General features: G+C 39.4%; 1 protein-coding gene across 5 annotated transcripts in view; it reads right to left on the reverse strand.

Annotated features, from left to right (window-relative positions):
• Positions 1 to 976: 976 nt before the first annotated feature.
• Positions 977 to 24,933, reverse strand: part of LOC118237415 (POZ-, AT hook-, and zinc finger-containing protein 1-like) — a 64,857-nt gene continuing 40,900 nt past the window's right edge. For 4 of the 5 annotated variants that reach the window (XM_035436097.1, XM_035436096.1, XM_035436098.1 and 1 more), the window contains one exon: positions 977 to 3,854. In XM_035436097.1, coding sequence (XP_035291988.1) covers positions 3,385 to 3,854 — 470 coding nt within the window. In that variant the 3' untranslated portion in view covers positions 977 to 3,384. Of the gene's footprint in view, positions 3,855 to 8,255; positions 8,316 to 24,933 lie in introns of all 5 variants that reach the window. The other variant, XM_035436100.1, reaches the window with a different exon arrangement.

The raw sequence follows: 24,933 nt of genomic DNA on the forward strand, positions 1-24,933 counted from the left end.
GAAATAAAACACTGCGAGTAGCCTAGTTGACCAATTAGAAATTTTCAGCGCTTGCGCCCCACCCCAAAAGTTCCGGTACTTTTGGATAGTACTACCCCCCGAGCAGGGACTTTTTTTGGGGTAAAATAAAGTCCCCGGAACTTAATTTAGACCCTAGTTCCTGCGGTCGAAACGCAGTTCCTCAAAAGGTTCCTAGTTTCGGGGTAAAGTCTCTGCGGTGGAAACGCGGCTCAAGTGACCAGCAAAACCAATAAGTGTGTAGCACACTGGCTCCCTGGGAGGTTGCACCAGCCATATACATGTGCTCAGTAAAACCCCTACAAGAGGCTTGAGCTGACAAAGTGCAATTCCAGGAAGCACTGATCTGCACTAGAATTTCTGCCATATAAGGAAGACGATGGCATTGTGGGGGTACAACCTTCCTCAAAAATGGCTACCACAGCAGAACATTTTGCCTAAGCCCCAGGCATTTCCTTTCTATAATGGCAGATACTGTATCTCAGAATCGACAAGGTGCTTCACATGATTTTTTATGCCATCATTCCCTGAGGACTTGGAAGAGAATGTACAGCACATCAGCTTTAGACATGTTGAGTTTAAGAGGATGGTCCTCCATCCAGCACAAGATGTCCTTCAGGAAAGCTGAGATGCGAAGTGAGACTTGAGTGTCAGCTGCACGTAATGAGAGGAAAGGCTGAGCATCATCGGCAAAGAAATTTTACAAAAATCTGGGAGGAGATGACAGACCCAAGGGACTGCATATAAAGGGAAACAGGAGGGGGCCAAGTACAGAACTTTGGGGACATATTTGCAAAGGCTCTTGGCCTGCGACAAGCCACCATTACCAGGAAAATTCATATAGGAGTGATACATGACACCAAGGTATTAAACCAAAGTACAATGTGTAAATTTACACAAGAATTAGAAACTATATTATTCTACATAAATAAAATTTTTAAAAAAAACAAAGGAACCATTTCAGATGAACAGATCTTTATTTAATCTCTGCAGCAAATAGCCAGAGACTACAGACTCAAAAACAGTGTACAAAAACCAACATCTATAGAAAAAAGTATGCTTGTATTGAAACATATACCAAAAAAACAAGAAAGACTAACTTGTCATCAAGGAACTACCTTGGGGGAAAAAATAGCTGTAAGGTAATATATATTTCCAAATGTACATATTGGTTCTGTGTGCATGTCTCTATACAAAAAGTGTTTATTTAAATAGTGAGCACATTTGTCATACAATTTAGATAATCTGGTCTTTCCCCCAGACTTTTTAATCCACTGCGCTGTGTAATCAGTATTTGGAAGGCACTTTGCAACAAAAATATTACTAAATTAATCACTACATACATTTATTTCATGCAATCACTGGAATTTCCTGTAAACCAATGCCAAAGTAATAAAGACACATGGCCACAGTCAAATTGCTATACACGGGCCCCAATATGCTTTTAATACTTTCATGGTCTCTATCCCTTGAAACACCTCAGTGGATGGAGAGAACCTGAACTTCACGCAGGATCCGGCTGGGAACAATTACATTTTAGCCGATACACATTATTAGCCTAAAAGCAACCATTTTTGAGAAAGTATGGGTTCTCTCTGCTTGCAGTACTGGAAGTCTCTCTGCTGGTTGCTGACCAAATTGCAAACAATGATAATTTATAAATCCAGTGTTTTACACCCATCATCAAAACTAAAAAGAAAACAAGGAGAGAGGAAGGCAGGGGAGGACATTAAACCCCTTCTGTTCCAAAATAAAAATTCCCTGACTCTTCTTTCCTTTGAAGATATGGAGTAAAAATTCTGTATATGTACAATGTATACGATAAACAGTGATATACATAAAATACTGTGTGTGCATGTAATGTGTGCATGTATTGGTGTAAAAATGACAACTTTATATTTCCATAAATTAACAAGGAATGTATAGACCTAATATAGTAATTAATTTCTTTTGCCAAATAAAAACTACTTAAATCTTAAATCTGGTTAAATTAATTACATTTTGCAAAAAATGCATATACACACCATTTACACCATCTGTCTCTCACACTATCATCAGGAGACCTATAACACAAAGTAGGATTAAGAAAGCCATTTCCACTGCTGCACTCGTTTACAAAAACAAATCTTGATTAATCCTCGTTGTGAGCGGCGGTGAGGGGGGATTCACAAATACATTTCATGGCCTCTAACAATGAAGCTTGTAAATTTGTCACTAAGCAAAATCAGAACTGATAACCAATTAAAGTTTATGTACACCTGAATAAAGAATATTATGTCATGACCAAACGTTAGAAAGTTCAGATATACCTTTCTCCATTTGGCTCAATTTCCCTGGTTTTTAACCCCTTCTGCAGGATAACTTTTTGTTTTACTTACATCTCTTTAAGATTCAGGAATTTTTTTGAGGATACAGTACGTGAAATGAACAAAGCTCTGAATGAAGCCTACATTAGCAATTCAACTAATGGTGTTCTTGAAGATTTAGACTCGGCTAAATATGTCGGAGATGTCAATCTGGGCAGATTAAATAGCTTGGTTCCATTTAATTCCATACATCCCCATTTGCCATGTTTGTAGAGGACATTAAATAACAGATATGCACTTACAGGATGGATGTATCTGTGGAGACTTACTTTAAAGTACAGCTTAATTACTTCAAGTTAATATAGACACTTATTGTGTACTCATTTTGTGGCACGATTTTCACGGCCTTTAAAATGTGTACATTCAATTCAGGAGCAATAAAATTCTAACATTTACAATAATTGCTACATTTCCATTAGAATATAAAAGTGAATTGGATTGACAACAACAATGGTTTTTACTTGTGCCCAATACATCCACCAAAACAAGCCTTTCAAAATTACTTTCAAAGAACTTTATGAAGTCAATGTTTTTGTGCACAACACTCGTTTCCTAGGGAGCTAGTCGCCAAAACTGTGACACTGAAAAGCTGCATAAAACAAAGCTAATGGAAATGTAGCTTATTCCAGAGGACAGACCCATCTATAGTTTGGTTGCATGGCTGCATGTGTCAGTGTAATTGGAGCTCTGTTTGTCCGTATGTTGTATATTTTATCAGGATGGGAAGGATTATTTTTTAACCAGTACTTAGTCCCTATAAATGAAACCAAACGTTTAAATTAAAAAGAAAATATATAAATGTATCTATGTACATTTTTCTCTCCAGCTTGGAAATAGTACAAAATGTTCAATAGCCACACAGTCCATGAGCCATAGGTTTGAGAAATGAGGATATAATAGAGTGGGGGCAGGCAGAGGTATAAACAAGGAAATGAGAGGTTATGGACATCAGACAGGAGTCTTGGGAGAGATGTCAGGATGGCATGCACCCAGTCCTTGCTTATTTGCTGCCCATACTCATGCTACTGTGGCCAGCTTCAGAGTCTGCTAGAGAGGATGCAAAAGCTGACTGGACAATCTGAAACCCAAAAGACTCTAGTAATGACATGTTCTGTTGAGGAGAGAATGGGGAACCCAGGGAGGGGGCTAGCTCTCCCAAGGTGGTACCTGTCACAGTCAGCCCTTTCTGAGCTCCGCCACTGTGCACCCGCTGCACATGTTTGTTGAGGTAGGACTTGGAGCGAAAAGCCTGGCCACAGTCGGTGCATGGGTGCTTCTTCTCAGGGTCAACTTTGAGTTTGCTGGCTCCTGCAGATGGCCCCCCACTGCCACTACAGGCAAACACCCCTATACTGCCCTCTTCAGCCTTATGCTGGGACTTAAGATCGCCTCCATCAGAAAGTTCCCCAAAAGAAGCATCAGAACTCTCTGAGTCCTGATGAGGGCACTTCTCTGAATCTTCCTGTCCATCTAGAAGAATGACATGACAAAAAAGACAGCAAGTTAATCAAGGATGAACTAACATGAAATTGTACCTTAACAGCATCTAGCTTCTTGAACAAATACCACGTCCTACTACCAGAAGCAGTAATTTGAACACAATTAGTTAACAACATATAAAACAAATAATCAAGCTGGATGCAAACACAATCAATGCTTCATCTGCAGACACTGAAGCCTCTAAATCTTGTAGTTCCTTGACTGCAACACTATAGAGAGAAAGATCAAAATTTACATCTGTAGCATATTTGCCACTAGCGGCTGAAAAGTGAAAGTGGCAAATATGCTACAGATTGAGATCAATAATTTAAGATTTGAATTGTAATGTAACCATCTCCAACCATGGGATTAATTGCAACAAAAACATTTACACAAAATACAATATATTAGTACCATAAACAAAAGAATATCTAGGTACCCAACCACAATTATAGCCTGAGATTAACCCCAAAAAAAAAAAAAAAAAAAAAAAAAAAAAAAAAAAAAAAAAAAGTGAAGTCAGTCTTGATGTCAGTACAGGTATAAGCATTAACCCCTTCGCGCAATCCCCCTAGTGGTCGGCATCACAGCATGCCTAGATTGCTCAACTCAGACATTCATTGCTCCTGCAACCAAACTATGAGTTCAAAACAGATACTCTGTGTTCTAGTTTCATTAGTAGACGATACACAACAATTTAGTCAAATACAGAGTTTTGCAACCCCCTCCTTGCAGTCTCATCTGCCCATGATGCACTGGACAATTGTGTCTATCAGGGCATTCAAAGAATATTCTTTCACCAATAAAAATCATATTTTGTCATAGCAACAAGATAAACCCAACAATAGCCCTAAATATGCTAATACAGCTGTGAAAACACTGCTCACTGAATAACAAAATAAACAAGACAAATTTTTCAAAAATTATACCATGTAATTCTACTGTCAATATCTGGTACTAAATATGGAAGAAATATAGAACCTTTTTTTGCTTTTACGAGTAGAGATGTCCCTTCTGACACTGAGTGGTCATATATTTTCTTGAACAATCAGTTTGTGGAATATACGCTCATTTTTTATGCCTGGGTACCTTCCAAAATAGCTGTGCGTAAAACCACACAAGCTGTTTACGGTGTTGTCGCCCTTTGTCATACAATCCGGCTTGATTGACAATTAATCTATCCAATAGGTGACAGTATAAGCTTTCTAACAATGTATAACATGTCAAATTTTATTTTAAAGTTGTGAATCATCATCGCAGCCTTACGCATTCACTCTGTGGTAGCAGTAAAAGATCCGGCAAAACGTTATCTCGTCTTATTTTGTAAAATATTATTATTGAGGACTTCTGAGCATAGCTAAGCCATATGTTTGCTGATCGACGTAGCTGACAAAGTTTTCTGGAGTAAGTCAGAACAGGAGAATGACAGTACTGATTTTCTGTTTCTGTCTACTGAGCACAGATATCATTTCACCATCGCTACGTAAGTATTACTTCTCAAAATATTTCGGTTATATACGTTATTTTTGAAACTGAGACTTTAAATAGGTTAGTGGTGTAAGAAATCTGTCTCTGATGCCAATATGTCTGCTGGCTACACATTCCCTTGATCTTATCATTATTACAATACAGTTGGTACAATGGTAGAATAGCGACCGGGAGTGAGAGATTGGGAACCACCCGAGTCAACACACATGCTAATACAATCACAGCAGGTCGGCCAATACACTACGGCCTAAATGATAGGTGTCACAAAACTGACTACATCCTTCCTAGTATGTGTATTCAACACTCCTGATCAAAGCTTGGAAAACAAATAAGAAGCAGCCACGGGAAAGGTTTGTGATTCAGTCGGACTCTGCTGAATCCTAAGCGTCATTTGTGCGCTTTGTCACTGCCGGTATCGAAAATAACACATTTTCATCACGTTCGAGAGACGTCCTTTTTTCCTTACATTGGTATTGTATGAGAATATTTCACACTGTAACTTAAGCGTTCGTTGGTAGCTTCAGCAGTGTTTGTGTTTCATGCACCGGATGTGATGTGAGCTAGAACATTGCCAAAACATGGTGGACAGTTGAATATTGTTTCAATGTCATCCCATCCCCATACAAGAAAACACAGCATATACAGAACAACATACGAGAGTTAATGATTACACATTGAGGTACTGTACCACATTGTGTGATAATGATTTTCCATTATTTTAAAATCTGATATCAACCTTAAACCACATTTATATGCTTAATAATGGACAAAAAACATTTTATTCATATTTGAAGAGATTTTGGACCCTAGACCACTGTACTGACAGAAAGCTTGTAATTCCCACATGAAAATGATGCAGAAGTGAGGTTCTTGAGTCAGAACAGTTGATTTGTAGTGAACTACCTGATTATGTTGTGATTTATAGCGATGCATAATTTAGACATTTTGGATAGATTTGGAGACACTGGGTACACTTGCTTACTTTTTGCTTCATAGATCTTTAGTAGTTCTGCATATCCACCCTTAGGTTTTACGCATTTGTGGTCAAGGAGTTTTTGATCCAAGACGTGTTTTATATATGGGATATCTTAGTATTTCATTGCAAACAAAAAAGATCAAATAAATTATCGATTTTTTGCCGAGACAATTGCATTTGTGGCACTTTAATCTAGTATTTAAAATGGTACAAATGTCCTGCTTAATTTAAGCCATTTTCAAGTCTCTGTGATGCTCACATCTGAGTTATGAAGTTACCCTTTAAATAGGGTACCCCCTAAATGGGCAAGGATTGGCCAGATTTGGCATTTGCACGAAGGGGTTAATAATTTAAATAATTTTTACAGCAACTTGACAATGCTGTTATTTCAAATATCTTTATCATTCAAAAAAATAGCATTGATCCTGTATGAAGATAGAGTAACTATCTACTGATGGTATGAAATATATAATATAACACATAAAGTAAGCGCTAGCTATATAAAAAGAAAGTTCAAGACGTTTGTAGAAAGTGCAGAAACATTAAATTTAAGCTGTAACATTAAACAGTTCTGTTACCACCAGTGATCTGTTTTAACATCCATTGTAATGTTACCTTCCAGCAGATGGTGTAGGGACATCAGCTTGAAGTGTCTCTTAAAGCAATACCATGAAACAATAGAATGGTCAGGGTCCAAAATTAACACTCGCCAGTCGCCAAATGCAGGTAAATTTAGTCTTTGGCGAGTAAATTATGGCGACCACCCACCACTCTAGCCGGTAGAAAAAAATGAATTTCCTACACGCGCTGGAGAAAGCTGCTGGTTCGCTGTCACTTCAATCTGCTAGATCTGCCGTGGTGCGTGTGTCGTGCATAGTACGTAATTACGTCAGTCATCAAACCGCATGATTTTTTGTTACAGAATGTGAGGTACTTGTTGTCATCCATGCAATTGAATCAAACCCACCCATGTGGAGATTTATTGCGGGAGTGGAGCCCCCAGGAAAGAGAAAGAAAACAGGTGAACTTCAGGCCGAAGAGACCACTAATGACAAGTTAGCTAATGTTAACGTTCGGTTACATAGCTAATGTTAGCTAAGTTAACAATAATGAGCCAGCTAGCTAAAGTTTAATCTTTAAGTTTAAGTTTTAAAGTTTAAAGTTTAATCATTCTATCATAGCTTAATGTAGCTATCATATAACGTTAGCTACTCGCGTTCAGCATATCATAACAACCATGTCATTAGACAGTTTTAAACTATGTTTTCAGCATCAAATTTTGAAATAAAGGTGAATAAGAAAAAAAGATTGTTATGGTTGTCTTCTGGCACTACATTTTAAACTAACCATATGGACAAAAACAATGTCCTCGACTATAACGTTAAATGTCAGTGAAACATAAACAATGAAACAGAGTTTACATGGTGAAGAACGTGCTCTTTGGTTGGTAAAATTTAAGAGTACTGCTGGCTGTAGCCTCTAGCGACAATAAACTTAAGTCTTGATTTGGCAAATTTGATATGATTGTTATATTCTCAAACTCCTTAATAAATGATCCTTCTTGCACTTAATAAATTCAGTGGTATTCGTCTTTAATTCAAATGTGTTACACTTTAGTGTTGAAACAGTTGAATTAATATTTCTATTATATAGAAATATATTTCTATGTAACTACTATTATAACTGCACACTACTATAATATTGATTGAGAATCGCATATGATACCAAGATGACATGCTAAATAGTAATAATAGCAAATTGCAATAGTAAAAAGCAATTTATTATTTTTGGCTAGTAAAAAATCTGTCTGGCCGGTAAATTGTTTCATCTACCAGCCACCTTGGCAGGTAAGCCAAAAAGTTAATTTTGGACCCTGAGACTGGTATTGAAAAGCTTTCAATAACCTTCAGCTGAAACAAGCTACTTACCATTATTATTATTTTACGGAATAAAAACACTAATATGATGCCATGAACTTTTATTGAGTCCTGCAAAAGAAACAGAGCAGGGCAAAGTTATCTGAATGCATGAAAGGAAACTTGCAAGCGACATCACTGCTTTGGAAGAGTACTCATACTTTCTGTGAGATACATGGGTAAATGTGTTTGTTGTAACTTCCCATCATTTTTATAAAAAAACAATTTTGAATGCAGACTGATTTCAGCAGATTACTTTTTAAGCATTGAAAATTTTATTTTTTTGTTGTTAAAATATACAGCTTTGGACTTAAGTATAGACTGTAAAAAAACTATGGATCAATGCACTGTGACATCACCCATAGACTCTCCATGGGCTTGGTAAAAAGCATTTTGTTTTCGGGGGCCACCATGTTGTACAAATTGGAGCCAGTGACTGTGCAGTAGGGAAAAGAGGGGACCCTTATATTGGCATGAAGTCCGGTCAAGTACGTTTCGTCCACTAAGCACGTGAGATACAGTTACTTGGCCATGAGACAAACTGTCCCTAATTTGTCCACAAAATATAAAAATGTTCAATAACTGCAATAACTTAACAAGGCACATAAGGCACATGGGGAGACATTAATCAAGAAAAAAAAAAGCTATTGCGACTACATTTTCTTGTGGGGGAAAAAAATGATTGACTTTGTATTTGACCGTATTGTTACCAATGACTTCCATTGAAATGGGTGGCTGAAACTCCTATACTGGAGCCAAGCACACTGCCACTAGTGAGCAATGTCTCTCAACAAGACCAGGAAGTGAACTTCAAAAACGATGCCCAGTTTTGGCCACGTGGACTGAAGTCCAAGTTAGAGTCATTTTTGTGGTCATTAGGGTCCTTTATTTACCTCAAGCCTCAATGAACCACATAAAATGTACTTTTTCATTGTCAGAAATGCACTGTTTAGTATCCTTAAAGAGCAAATACACTCACTGTTTCACCCCGGTTCCGCCTACAACACAATTTTGAAAAATACAACCTGGGGCAGTGGAGTACGTGTGTCCATCTCATTTGCATAATGTATCGTATATGCAAATGAATAGATATAGCACAGGTGAGCCTGCCTCATGAAACATGGATCAAACGGTAAAATTAGGTGTTGCAGATCAAATATCAATCAAAATTCAGTATTTACATGCACTATTTCTCACCTCAAATGTTCTCAAAAATGTACTAACAACTGCATTATTATCAAACACTATATAGCCTAAATTAACTGACATCTGTGACTAACTCTCACTATCGCAAACTAAAATGACAGAAATAACAACGAAAACGTCATAAAATACAAGCTGGAAAATAACGAAAGACTCAGTCTAATAGCTGGCTATAAAACAAGTGAAAATTTGAAAATCAGAGTTTAAAAAGTAAACCGTAAATGGTCAAAAAGTAAACAGACAAATGGGCGTCAACAATTTTCCCACTCAATGTCTAGATTGACATCTACAGTACATGACGCCGTAGTACCTCCAAAGAGGTACTCTGACATCACAATTGGGGCGGGGCCAGAGAGGAATGCAGAAAGCATTTTTCAAACATTAGAGGCCAGCAGAGAATGATATTATTTTAAAAAATGTTCAAATAACAGCATGGATTATAATGTAATTTTAAAGTAGGCATATAAACACATTTACAGATTTTTAAAGTGATCTAGGGTGTAATTACCCTTTGATTGGAGGTCAGCTGGTGAAAACAGCAAAATGCATAAGAGCATATGAAGGCAAGTTAAGATTGCAATTATATAGGAACAGATGTAAACAACTAGCAGCCAGCTTGTTGAAAGATGGTGGTGATTGGTATTGAACATGCTTGCATTTACAGATCAAGATTGCTGGCTATATTTCAAGGTAGGAACAGCAAGGCACTGGGATACAGGATAGGTGAAGATAGTGAATCTGTGTGTGTATGATAAAAGACAAACTGTCATTCTCACATTTCCCAAATCAGAGATGCCTTAACAAAGCATGTCAGACCTTATGTCAGACCTCCCTGCAAACCATTCACTTTGTTAAATAATTTATTTCCTAGCTTTTGCAAGCATTGAGTTCACAGTATAAAAGACAATAGAAATCCAGGAGAAAAAGTTATATCTTAAATATCAACGATGACCGCTATCTAGAGCAGGTTCTCTCAACCTTTTTGCATCACTGTGCCATGAAAGGAGTCTTAAAAATTTCAACAAAAAAAAAAAACAAAAAAACAAAAAAACAGCTGAGTTAAGATGGCGAGAAAGACATACATTTTACTTCTAAGGTAACAAACATATTTAACAAACATATTTCACTAAAGAAAGGAACCACTCCAAGATAATACTCATGCAAACATACAGGCCATGAAAATTGGTCTAAACTGTATCTGATGATATCCTCTCTTGCACCAATAGAAAAAACAAAACTGGACACATCCTACTGGGACTGCATTACCGTTGACTATCATGTCTTCCCTCTGGCTGAATCAAAAATGTTCCCGTCAATATAGCACATAACCGCTTCTCTGTGGACCATTTAATCTATCTGCTTGGCTGCTTGCTTTGGGACATACACTAAATCGCTGGCATTGGATCACTCTCATCAATGTGAATTGTGCATCTTTGCTGGAAGGATCAATTTATTTAGTTTACATAAATATATATATGTGTGTGTGTGTGTGTATAGGGAGACAAAATGATATAGATTTTTTTCACATTTAATTTAGTACAGTGGCAGCCAATGTCACCTGCGGTATGTATAAAAAGTGCTTTATTTTCTACATGGTGATGCCCTGACGAAGGTCTTTGACCGAAAGCTTGCCATTACAAAGACACATTTTTTGCAATACTCTCAGTGTGCCCTCAGCTTTTTATTACACTACATGGTGAAACCAAAATGTATAAAAATATACTTTAATAAAAGCTAAAAATCTGCACATTAAACGCATATGACCTGTTTATTACAAATCTAAAACTGTGGAGTACATACAGTTGGGGCCAAAGGTATACATACACCTTGGCTAAAGCTATTCAAACTCAGTTTTTCACAACACACACATTTCATGTTACCATACATTTATTTTGGCAAGTCAATTAAGGAATCTACTTTGTTCACATCGGAGGTAATTTTAAAACAATCATGGGAAGACCATGGGAAAATCCAAACAACTCAGAAAAAAAATTGTCGACCTCCACAAGACTGGTTCTTCCTTAGAAGCAATTTCCAAACAACTGAAAGCACCACGAGCATCTGTACAAACAACTGTATGCAAATATAAAAATCTTGGGACCACACAGACACTGCATCGTTCAGGAAGGAGGCACAAATTAACTCCCAAGACTGAACAAACTTTGGTCCCAAAGGTTCAACTGAACCCCAAGACAACAACAAAGGAACTGGTGAAGGAGTTGGAGGCATCAGGTACCAAAGTATCTACATCCACCATTAAGAGAATCCTACATCACCATAGCCTGAAAGGCTGTCGCGCAAGAAAGAAGCCCCTACTCCAAGACCGGCATAAAAAAGCCAGATTGAAGTTTGCAGGTGATCACCAGGACGAAGAGTCGAGACCGAGTGGTCATATATTGTCTTGGACAATCTGTGAAATATACATGCATTTGTGATGCCTGGGTACCTTCCAAAGTAGCTGTGCGTAATACCACGTGTTGTTTACGGCATTGTCACCCTTTTTAGTACAGTTTGGCTTGATTGACAATTCATTTATTCAGTTGGTGACAGTATACGCTTTCTAAAGATGTATAACGTGTAATTTTGCTTTTGGAATAGCGTTTTACAGTTCAGTGAAACCGAAAGTTTTCTCATCAGCGCATTCACTTACGCATTCACTCTGTGGTAGTAGTAAAAGAAACTGCACCCAACGAACCGTGATCAATGACTTTCATAATTTCTTGGAAAATATTAGTATTATTGAGGACTTCTGAGTATAGCGAAGCCATATGTTTGCTGATAGACCTAGCTGACATCGTTTTCTGGAGTAAGACAGAAGCGGAGAGAACTGTAGCATTGGTTTACAGTCTCTGTCTCTAACTACAGAACACAGACAAGATTTCATCATCGCTATGTAAGTATTACTGCTCAAATATTTTGGTTATTTTTGAAACTGAGTGTCTTTAAATAGGTTAGTGGTATTTTATAATGAGGGTATTTCACACTAATGTAAGCGTTCGTCGGTAGCTTAGTAGTTTTTGTGTTTCATGCACCAGATATGAAGTGAGAGTTGGAAAAAAGAGTTGTTCCCAATACGTGGAGGATGGTTCAATATTGTTTTAATGTCGTCCCATCCCCATACAGGAAAACAATGATTACACGTTTCGGAACTGTACCGCATTGTGAGACAGTGTTTTTGCGTTATTTTTTAAATCTGATATCAATGTTTCATCTTAAACATTCATAAGGGGCTCAATTTATATGCTTTGTAATGGACAAAAAGCATTTTATTTATTTTTGGAGAGATTTTGGATATGTTTCTGAACCCCTAAATATTTTAGACCACTATACTGACGAAAAGCTTGTAATTCCCACTTGAAAATGATGCAACAGTGAGTTTCTTGAGTTAAAACCGTTGATTTGTTGTGAAATACGTGATTATGTTGCGATTTACAGCAATGCATAATTTAGACATTTAGAATGGATTTGGAGACGCTGGGTACACTGCTTAGTTTTTGCTTCATAGGTCTTTAGTAGTTCTACATATCTACCCTTAGATTTTATGAACGTGTGATCAACGAGTGTTTGATCCAGGACATATACAGTTTAACCTGCTGTATATATGGTATCTCCAAGTATTTCATTGCAAACTAAAAAAGAGAAAATTCATTTTTGCTTTTTTGCCTGAACAATTGCATTTGTGGCACTTTATTTCCTCCTAAACTATGAATATAAACTAATCTAAGTTAGTATTGTAAATGGTACAAATGTCTTGCTTCATTTAAGCCATTTTTAAAGTCTCTGGTGCACACATCTGGAGTTATAAAGCTTTAAATAGGTTACCCCTAAATGGGCAAGGATTGGCCAGATTTGGCATGTGTGCAGAGGGGTTAAAGTGACATCTATATTTAGATCTATGCGAAAGACATCAGTAAATGGGGTCGGAAATTTTGTACAAAAGCGCATATGTGATGAATGTGATACTCGTGCAAAAAAAACAGAAGAGCAAGTCTTCCTCAGGTGACTGAGAATGTCTCAAACCATGTCAGAAAGAACAGACCATTGACAACTGCATAGAGAGGGATTATATCATAGGGTTGCAGCGCACAAACCCCATATCACAAAGATGAATGCAAAAACCACTGGTAAACATAGATGTGGGGAAAAATGTAATATGGTCAGGTGAATAATCTTTCACCATATTCTCGACAAGTGGGCAAATGCATGTGTGCCGTGCTCCAAGAGAACGGTACAGCCCTGAATGCTTGACCCCTACAGTGAAGGGGTCTGCTGGCTCTTCTGTGCTGTGGAGGGGCATTTTTTTTGTGGCATGGCTTGGGTCCACTTGTCCCCATAGAGGGAAGGGTCTTTGCAAATCAATACAAAGTTATTCTGAGCGATCACCTTTATCCTATGATGAAACATTTCTATCCTGATGGGAGTGGTCTCCTCCAGGATGACAATGTCCCATCCACAGAGCACAATGGAGGGATTCGCAGTCCCCAGATCTCAACCCAATTGAACACCTAAGGAAGTTTTTGAACCAATGTGTTAGACAGCACTCTCCACCATCATCATGAAAACACCTAATGAGGGAATATCTTTTGGAAGAATGGTGTTCCATCCCTCCAGCAGAGTTCCAAAAACGGATGGAATCTATACAAAGGTGCGTTGAAGCTGTTCTGGTGGCTCGTGGTGGCTGAACACCATACACTTCATGTTGGTTTTTTCTTTAATTTGTCACTCATATATATATATATATATATATATATATATACACACACACACACACACTCACCAGCCACTTTATTAGGTACACCTGTTCAACTGCTCATTAACACATATCTAATCAGTCAATCACGTGGCAGCAACACAATGTATTTAGGCATGTAGACGTGGTCAAGACGATCTGGTGAAGTTCAAACCAAGCATCAGAATGGGGAAGAAAGGTGATTTAAGTGACTTTGAACATGGCATGGTTGTTGTGCCAGACAGGCTGGTTTGAGTATTTCAGAAACTGCTGATCTACTGGGATTTTCACCCACAACCTTCTCTAGGGTTTACAGTGAATGGTCCGAAGAAGAGAAAACATCCAGTGAGCGGAAGTTCTCTGGGTGAAAATGCCTTGTTGATGGCAGAGGTCAGAGGAGAATGGCCAGACTGGTTTGAGCTGATAGAAAGGCAACAGTAACTCAAATAACCACTCGTTACAACCGAGGTATGCAGAAGAGCATCTCTGAACACACAACACGTTGAACCTTGAAGCAGATGGGCTACAGCAGCAGAAGACCACACCGGGTGCCACTCCTGTCAGCTAAGGACAGGAAACTGAGGCTACAATTTGCACGGGCTCACCATAATTGGACAATAGAAGATTGGAAAAACGTTGTCAACGTTTGATGAGTCTCGATTTCTGCTGTGACATTCAGATGGTAGGGTCAGAATTTGGCGTAAACAACATGAAAGCATGGATCCATCCTGCCTTGTATTAACAGTTCAGGCTGGTGGTGCTGTAATGGTGTGGGGGATATTTTCTTGGCACACTTTGGGCCCCTTAGTACCAATTGAGCATCGTTTAAACGCCACAGCCTACCTGAGTATTGTTGCTGACCATGTCCATCCCTTTATGACCACAGTGTGCCCATCTTCTAATGGCTACTTCCAGCAGGATAACGCACCATGTCACAAAGCTCAAATCATCTCAAACTGGTTTCTTAAATATGACAATGAGTTCACTGTACTCAAATGGCCTCCACAGTCACCAGATCTCAATTCAATAGAGCACCTTTGGGATGTGGTGGAATGGGAGATTCGCATCATGGATGTGCAGCCAACAAATCTGCAGCAACTGCCTGATGCTATCATGTGAATATGGACCAAAATCCCTGAGGAATGTTTCCAGGACCTTGTTGAATTTATGCCACGAAGAATTAAGGCAGTTCTGAAGGCAAAAGGGGTCCAAACTGGTACTAGCAAGGTGTACCTAATAAACTGGCCGGTGAGTGTATATATTTTTTATATATATATATATATATATATACACACGCACACACACATACATACATGCACACATAGCCTTCGGAAAGTATTCAGACTTCTTCACTTTTACCAAATTTTGTTATCTTACGGTCTTATTCTAAAATTGATTAAATTCATTTTTATTCTCATCAATCTACACACAATACCAAATAATGACAAAGTGAACACAGGTTTTTAGCTATTTTTGCAAATTTATTAAAAATGAAAAACTGAAATATTATATTTACATAAGTATTCAAACCCTTTACTCAGTACTTTGTTGAGGCACCTTTGGCAGCGATTACAGCCACGAGTCTTCTTGGGTATGACACTACAAGCTTGGCACACCTGTATTTGGGGTATTTCTCCCATTCTTCTCTGCAGATCCTCTCAAGCTCTGTCAGGATGGATGGGGAGCATTGCTGCACAGCTATTTTCAAGTTTCTCCAGAGATGTTCGATCAGGTTAAAGTCTAGGCTCTGGCTGGGCCACTCAAATTGTATTACACACAATTGCTTGTACAGATGCTCGTGGTACCTTCAGTTGTTTGGAAATTGCTCCTAAGAAGGAATCTGACTTGTGGAGGTCCACAATTTTTTTTCTGAGGTCTTAGCTGAGTTGCTTGGATTTTCCCATGGTATCAAGGGCAAAAAGGCAGTGGCTCTAAAGGTAGGCCCTTAAATACAGCCAAATGTGCAAATTTACCCCTAATTAAGACAATTGGCCAATCAGATGCTTATAAAAAGTCATTACATCAATTTCTGGAATCTTCCAGACTGTTTAAAGAGACAGTCAACTTGGTGTATGTAAATTGATATAGTGAATTAAAGCTGAAATAAATAGGTCTCTAATCGATTGTTTTAAAATTACCTCTGACGTGTAGACAAAGTAGATTGTATGGTAACATGAAATGTGTGTGAGTTGTGAAAAACTGAGTTTGAATATCTTTAGCCTAAGTGTACGTAAACTTTTGGTCTCAACTCTATGCAGCCGACACAAGATGCTGAAAGACCACCTGTAAAATTGGTAAACAGCACTTGAAAGACTGCTGTCAGAGTTGAGAACATGGAAAAATCCAGGAGTCTGAACACACTGAGGATTGGCTTCTTTTTCCTTTCCGGCCCTAAACATTTGGGCTACCAGAACCACGTCTACCATAACCACCACTGACAGTAGCATGTGGCAAGGTGTCTCAGGGACCATAGAGAGAGAAACTCCTCTGTGGCTGGGTGGCACGCCAGTATGTCCAGCATAAATTCTGCTCCAACTCATGAAAATTTTGCACATGATGGTGCTGTGTAAAAAACTGGTCAAACTGTTGCACGAGCACCATGCACTTTTCACTGTGAAATGAGGGGAGCATTAATCAGGTGCATGGTGCTTGTGCAACAATTTGACCAGTTTTGGTATCCCCGCTTACCCAGAAAGGCACAATACGGTCAACATATTCTCTCTCCCCATGGTTACTCCTACACTAGCCACCTGTAGCTGCTTAACAACATCACCTTGAGTGAGGCTTGCCTTATAGCCCTTCCAACATATCATGGAAGCTTTGTGCATGGCGACATGGCGACATAGCTCAGGAGGTAAGATCGAATGTCTGGCAGTCGGAGGGTTGCCGGTTCATACCCCACCCTGGGCGTATCGAAGTGTCCTTGAGCAAGACACCTAACCCCTAATTGCTCTGGCGAATGAGAGGCATCAATTGTAAAGCGCTTTGGATAAAAGCGCTATATAAATGCAGTCCATTTACCATTTACTCTTTTCTAATTTGAGTACCCTGTGCTTAGGCAAAGCATCCCTGTGGTCTCTGGTGAGTTTCTTTTTACCACTTCTCTTAACTGAGTATTCCAGCCACACACAACTCTCAAACCAGCTCTTTTGAAAGGCTCACTTCTGGAAGCCAAACCAACAGAGGGGAAACTGGTAGTTTTCGGACCAGTTTCTATACTCCCAAGATCATCAAAATATATCTTCTGGTCAACTTCCAGAAGCTCTCTCATCTTCCTATCTGCTCTCATTTCTCTATATTCGCGTATCTCTTCTTCCTCTCCGACGTCTCTCCTCTCTACCTCTTCTCTCCTTCTTCTCTGCTTTTTTATCATGGTCAACATATGAAATGTATGCATGTTCCCCTGTGGATTCATGAAAGTATTTTCCTCTGGCCGGCAGAACCTCTCCCGCAGAGGCAAATGCGTCAAATGAAACCAGTAACTACTGTACATTATTTTTCAATAATGGGATAGCCTGTCGTGGTTTATGCCTTATATACTGTATATGGAATTGTAACATAATATTTTGGCTGTTTTTGGGACCTTTTCAGGTCACATGTTCCCAACTTTCCACCAAGGAAAAGAGCAGGATTCCGACAGCACCAAATTTTACATGCTCTTTTATGGCAGTTGGATCAAGTTAAAACTTTCAGAATTCAGATTCCTAGCTAGGACAATATTTCCACAGGACACTTCATAAATCCTGCCTTATAACTTCAAAGTCCCAGCTAACTGGTAAATGGTTTAAATGGATTTTGAAAAATGACGTTTCAGGCTCCAATCATGGCAACAATGATGAATGTGTGGCAAAGTTTAGGTAGCAAATAACAATGCTAAATTGTTCTGATGGCATTTATTTTACACAGCAACTGCACACTCAGGTCACTTGGCATCACTGTCACAGCAGCCAAGCAGAACTGAAGATGATTCAGAAAATATATCATTTTGACACATTTAATTCCACCTTATACTGGGACTTTTGTCATTTATTTAGGGTGCAATTATTCCGCTGCCATAATAAAATGCTATCAAAATGGCACTAGCTACAGAATAGTTAATTAATGTTACTGTAGAGAGAACTACCTGTATCGATCGGTATATTGAGATATCGAAGGGTTCAGGGCTGGCCCCAACCATTAACATTTTTCAAATCTCTGTGATGCTCACATCTGGAGTAATAAAGCTTTAAATACGGTACCACCTAAATGGGCAAGGATTGGGCAGATTTGGCATGTGCGCAAAGAGGATAAGACATATCTAAAAGGAACTGAAAATACATGTTGGAATTTAAATACTCAGTATTTGTAATTGCTGTATTTCAAATCATTTCTTTATATAAAAATACTTTAAATATAGGTCTGACAATAATACAATGCATTTGAGCTCTAATTGCTTTTGAACAAGATTACGATAAAATTAAAATCTAAAATTTCAAGCAGTAAGAACAGGCTAACATGAACATACATGTTCTGTTCATCTTAAAGGTCTTTACACACCAGACTAGGGATGTGAAGGTATGAAAATTTCAGGGTATGATAATTGTACTACTCAATATCACGATTTTCGGTATATCACGGAATCAGGTTTTAAGCTGGAAAAAAAAAAAAAAAAATCAAAGTTTACAACTCGATCCATTTATTTATGGATTTGCAGATTTTTTAAATCATTTTAATTGAAAAATAAATAAAAAATGCAACTGAATAGTTCACTCCTTTTAATTGTATATTTAAAATAATAAAAATCCTTTTTCCTGAATCCAAAGTAAGCCCACACGGATGAACGAGTTCGCTTTTTGCGGGGATATAATTCTTCATTACGGTCAGTATCAGAATCAGCGTCAGACATCGCAAGTGTTGTAAGGAACTGCAAACGGAGATGCCGTGTAGCTGTATAACAGCTAGCTAGCCAGCGTTGCCAGGTGGGAAATATTAAACTATCGTACCGGAGGCTTAAAATTATTGGATTATAAAGATATCGTACACAGCCAAAAAAGAGAAATCATAGATGTAAATATGTCATTTCACAAAAATTAGTGTATTTATTGTAAGTAACAACCTTGTTTGACACGCCTACTGACATACTTTAGCCAATGAGTGCAATACCAACAACCACAAAGGGGAGAAAAACATTTGCGCACCACATACGGTGCGTGGAAGCAGGCAACTCAAATGAATGAGACTCACACTAAAAAGCTTGGTCTACAGACTACAATTAAATCAAACATGTAATCGTTAGAATTGAGAGCTGTAACGTTACAATTCATCAGCATGGAAACAACAGTTGTATTAAGTCATCAGTAGAATTATAATGTTATGCTGTGTCAATGTATCTAATATGCTGTATCAACATTTGTTTGTTCTTGTGAAAGCATGTCTCTTTTCAAAACGTCCAAAAAGTCTCTCAGTGCATAACTGGCCCTACCTAGTCTGTGACTTCAACTTCAACCTCAGTTCTTCCGACGAGTTTCTCTGCCTCTCTCCTGCCTTCGCCTGACTCCTCGGCACTCATTTAGCTAGTTTCTCTAACTCGTTTTTTACATGAATGAAAAAAAATAACATCGCTGGTAATTTGTAGGTAACAAGCTAATTTACATTTTACATCAGAAAGAACGAGCGGGAGAACCGCTGCTCGCTCCCGTGGGGGTACGCACGTCATGCATCAAGCATAATGATTGGCTGGAAAGATGCGACCTGTGTTTGTAAATGACTTTGCCTGTAAATACAGATCTAGGATCAGATTTCCCTCTCTCAATTCAGGTCCAGTATATTATTTAATATGGGTTATTTAGATATTTTATTAGGGTAATGTTTGGAAAAACATTCCCCGCATGAAAATAGCTTTTGTCACGTGATTTACTATCACGGTATTACGTTACGTTTATGATAGTACTATTTCATATTTGAATTTTACAGTATATCGTCACATTCCTACACCAGACGCGTTTTTTTCGTGCGATTAATTCACACGTTAATAATACTTTTCGAACTTGTATCCAGTCAATGCAAGCTTTCACATCTGCAATGGAATTTTGCTGAGCGATATTGTGGCTTTTATTTTTTTGGACCAAGGTCGATTTTTACGAGGTTTCACTTCCAACATGTACACATCTGACCAATCAAAATGCATGTTGTTGACAACGTCACATTCAAAACATTCAACATGGTGGATCGTTTGTCTTTGTTTCACAGAACTCCATTTTGTATGATAAAAGGGAAAAGACCTACAAAGACAATGATTTCAAAGACAATGTGTGGAGAGGAATAGAAACGAGCTTCAGTATGATGATGGTGTGTGTATACCAAGCTTCAACAATCTACGTAAAACGTTGTTTAAACTTCCAACTATGCTAATGTAACGTTAGCCCATGTGAAGCTAACCTGCCCAGTTACATCGTTAACCAATGTAACTTTTTCAAAGTCATTTCAGTTTGTTTGCTGTCACAAAACGACGAGTAGGCCTAGGCTGTATGTTTATGGATTATGCATTATATATGCACCTAGACCCGATTCAGTAGACTGCTGGACATTTTACAATAGGACCCAGCAGATACTGAGTCTGAAGCGGCTGTGGTTTAAGCTCCTGAACCACGCAGTGGAACTCATCAAGTTCTCCTCTCTTTGTCAATACTGGGTATACCCCCAGGTATTTCGTTTTTTTCCTCTCTTTTTATTAAGTAAAAGGAGCACCAGGTCATCATCGCTTGATGTTGATTCCATTTTTTTTTTCCAGTGGCACAAACCTTAATTTATTCGCAAAATCGCGTTGCGCTTGATGTGAATAGTCAGGCATGTCAAAATTTGCCTCCGAATTATTCACATGTTGTTTATTCGTCACGTCCCTGGTGTGTAAAGACCTTAAGACCCTTTATTTTTAAGCTGCCATTGTAGCGGCACATCTTATATGGCTTGGAAGTGAATTCCAAAGACAAAATGCAGAAAAGTAAAGACCTTTTCCATCACTATTTTGAGGTAAGTCTGTTTAACTACAAGGTCAGCTTGTGGCCCCCAGAGCCCCCGAGGGCTCAGGAATTTCATCACAATAAAAAGTTGAGTAGCCAACCCCCTCCTATAGCCATACAATCATATTTTTTCAAATACATTCATTTTTTATGTATTAGCACAAATGTAGTTAATCTTAAACACATACACAAATGCCAACTAAACAACAAATTAAACATTACCCATAATTATTTAATAAATAAATGAGGACATGAACCAATAGATTTGATCTCGAGCATCAATCATGATTCGCGTATTGGTGTTCGCGTACGGGTCAATTGTACAGCAAGAATAGAAAAAACAGAGGAGTACAAGAGATGCGCTGGCGGGTTTAAAAAAGAAAGCAAAAACAGGAGGAAGATGAAACAGGGATTGCAAAACAAATGCCAAAATCTTTTTCAAGAAGAAAGAAACACAAACTGAAACTCCAAATAATAAATAAGAAATGCTATCACCGAGTACAAGCTGTAAAGCAAGAGGGCCCACTGAAGCAGATGAGCTAATAACAGCCACCATGGACAGCAGGTGGATACAGGTAGCTGGTCATCTGCTAATGTAGCAGGTGAGCTTGGTGCCACCATGATGGAGGATTTTGCTTGCAAATTATTTCTCTCAAAAAATAATGCCTTTGCCAACAGTTTCAATGACTGGAAGAGATCACGAGAAATGCGCAGACTATAGGAACAAGTATGGAGCCTTCAGTGCAGCAGTCAAGGGGAACTGGGACTGATGATTCTGCCCTTGTTCAACAGTTCAAGTCAGAATGCCACTACTGGAAGGTCCTGGGACATGTTTGTGGCAGGGCTCGGTTTGTGGGAGAGGTTCGGGGCAGTCTGAGGATCACACCTACTGGTTAAGTAGGCGCACGCACCTGGAGTGCATCCGTAATTAATCCAGCTATTTAAAGTGTGCTTTCTTCCCACTAGGGGTAATTATATGTATAATTAAAGGCAAATTATATCGGGTATGTCAGGACCCGTATACTCTGGAGGAAAATACACAGCTTTTAGTCCAAAAAGTTGCCAGAAAATGGTTTTTCAGGTGGCTCATAACAATCCGATGGCAGGTCACTTGGGGGAGGATAAAACACTCAATCGTATAATGGTCCGATTTTATTGGCCGGGAATATGGGGTGACGTCCGTCGGTGGTGTGCGGAGTGCCAAGAATGCCAGAAAGTAAATCCGGTGGCCATTCCAAAAGCTCCGTTGCAACCACTTCCTTTAATAGAGGTCCCCTTCGAAAGAATTAGCATGGACCTTGTGGAACCATTAGAACGAAGTGCCAGATGTTATCGTTTTGTGCTAGTCCTAGTGGACTATGCAGCACAATACCCAGAGGCAGTAGCCCTTCACAATATATCGGCTAAGACTATTGCGGAGGCGCTACTTCACTTTTTCTTCCGAGTGGGAATCCCAAAAGAGATTCTCATGGACCAGGGCACGTCATTCATGTCACAAACACTAAAAGAACTCTACAAATTGTTGAATGTCAAATCTATTAGAACCAGCGTTTACCACCCTCAAACTGATGGGTTGGTGGAGCGGTTTAATAGAACTTTTAAGACAATGATTTGTAAGTTCGCCAGCACTGATATTCGAAATTGGGATAAATTAATTGACCCCGTTATTTGCTCTGAGAGAGGTTCCCCAAGCCTCTATGGGGTTTTCCCCATTTGAGCTATTGTACGGGCGAAGGCCCCGCGGCATTTTGGACCTGTTAAAAGAAACTTGGGAGGAGGGTCCAAGGCAAAGTAAAAATGAAATCCAATACATACTGGACCTGCAAGCAAAGCTACACTCACTAGGACAAATTGCACGTGAACATTTGCTCCAGGCGCAGGAACGGCAGAGACGGCAATATAACGGGAGTTCAATTGCGAATATTTAAAACGGGAGACAAAGTCCTACTTTTACTCCCATCATCAGCATCAAAATTACTCGCTCAGTGGCAAGGACCTTTTGAGGTCACACGGCGAATTGGGGATGTAGACTATGAGGTTATTCGTTCTGACAGGGGTGGAGCACGTCAGATCTACCATTAAAACTGTGGAGAGAGGTAGACCCTGTTTTGCTTGCGACAACCGAAGTCAGGTCAGATGAGCTGGGACCGGAAATTCCTAATTTGGGAAAAACCTGTCCAGTTCCAACTAACAGCCATCTGACTCCGGAGCAGCAAACAGAGGTAGCTCGGTTGCAGCAAGAGTTTTCTGATGTGTTTTCGCCCCTACCAGGAAGAACTGACCTTACAGAACACCACATACATATCCTCCTGGGCACCGTGGTTAGAAGTCGCCCGTATAGACTGCCTGAACATAAAAAGAAATTCGTTCAGGAGGAATTGGGCAAAATGCTAGAGATGGGAGTGATTAAGGAATCGCACAGTGATTGGTGTAGGCCCATTGTGCTTGTTCCCAAGCCAGATGGGTCGGTTCGTTTCTGCGTGGATTATCGAAATTTGACGCCTATCCGATGCCTCGGGTGGACGAGCTGCTGGATCGGTTGGGCACTGCTTGTTTTTTTTCGACACTGGATTTAACCAAGGGCTACTGGCAGATTCACTTATCTCCAGGAGCAAAAGAGAAATCGGCTTTCTCCACTTCGTTTGGATTACACTAATTTGTCACCCTCCCGTTCGGTTTGCATGGGGCACCCGCTACCTTCCAGCGGCTGATGGACCGGCTTTTAAGACCGCATGCTGCTTATGCCGCGGCTTATTTAGATGACCGATGCCTCGGATAGGAGGCGGATGGGGAGGAGCGACCGGTAATCTATATCAGCCGCAAGCTCAGCCCCAGGGAGAGTCGGTACAGTACCACTGAAAAAGAATGTCTTGCGATAAAGTGGGCTGTACTGACACTCCAGTACTACCTCCTGGGTCCATCCTTTACCCTCTATTCAGACCATGCTCCCCTCCCATGGCTGCATAAAATGAAAAACACCAACTCTCGGATTACCCGGTGGTATCTGGCTCTCCAGCCATTTCGCTTCCGGGTAATCCATAGGCCAGGGTCCGCTAACGCTTGTGCTGATTTCCTCTCCCAAGGGGGGGCTGTGGAGGTGTGTGGCAGGGCTTGGTTTATGAGAGAGGTTCTGGGCAGTCTGAGGACCATGCCTACTGGTTAAACACGCACCTGGAGGGCATCCGTAATTAATCCAGCTATTTAAAGTGTGCTTTCTTCCCAGTAGGGGTCCGTGACCGAGAAAGCAAAGAGAGAGAGAGAGCAATAACCAGCATGGGTAAAGGTTGGAAAGAGTGCGTAGTTTCGTTATTTTGTCTTTATTATTTTAGTTTGTTGTGTTTCTTTATTATTTTTACCCCAATCCCATGAGGGTGAAGGGCAAAGCAGTTTTGTTTGTTTTATAGAAACTTGAGTCTCTCGCTCGTTAAAAAGTGTGAAATAAAGACCGGAAACTCCCGGATTCTTGTATCTCTCTGTGTCCAACTCTTCTGTTCAGAAAGGGGTGTGTCGCGGTGTGTGACAGTGTTGTATCAGTTTTTCTGCAATACTACCGGTACCATGTGCAAGCAGAGGGAAGCAGAGTTTTATTTGGAGGTTTAATACGTGGCTACACACCTGGTATAGGAAAGATGGGTACAGGTTTGACCTGTACAAGCGTGATGGGCTGCACCTGACCTAGAGGGGAACTGTTGCACTGGGCCAACGTATGCTTAAGGTTGCACAAGATTATTTAAACTAGGGACTTGGGAGGCAGGGACGT

This window comes from Anguilla anguilla, chromosome 10 (assembly GCF_013347855.1).
Source record: "Anguilla anguilla isolate fAngAng1 chromosome 10, fAngAng1.pri, whole genome shotgun sequence".
Classification (NCBI taxonomy): domain Eukaryota; kingdom Metazoa; phylum Chordata; class Actinopteri; order Anguilliformes; family Anguillidae; genus Anguilla; species Anguilla anguilla.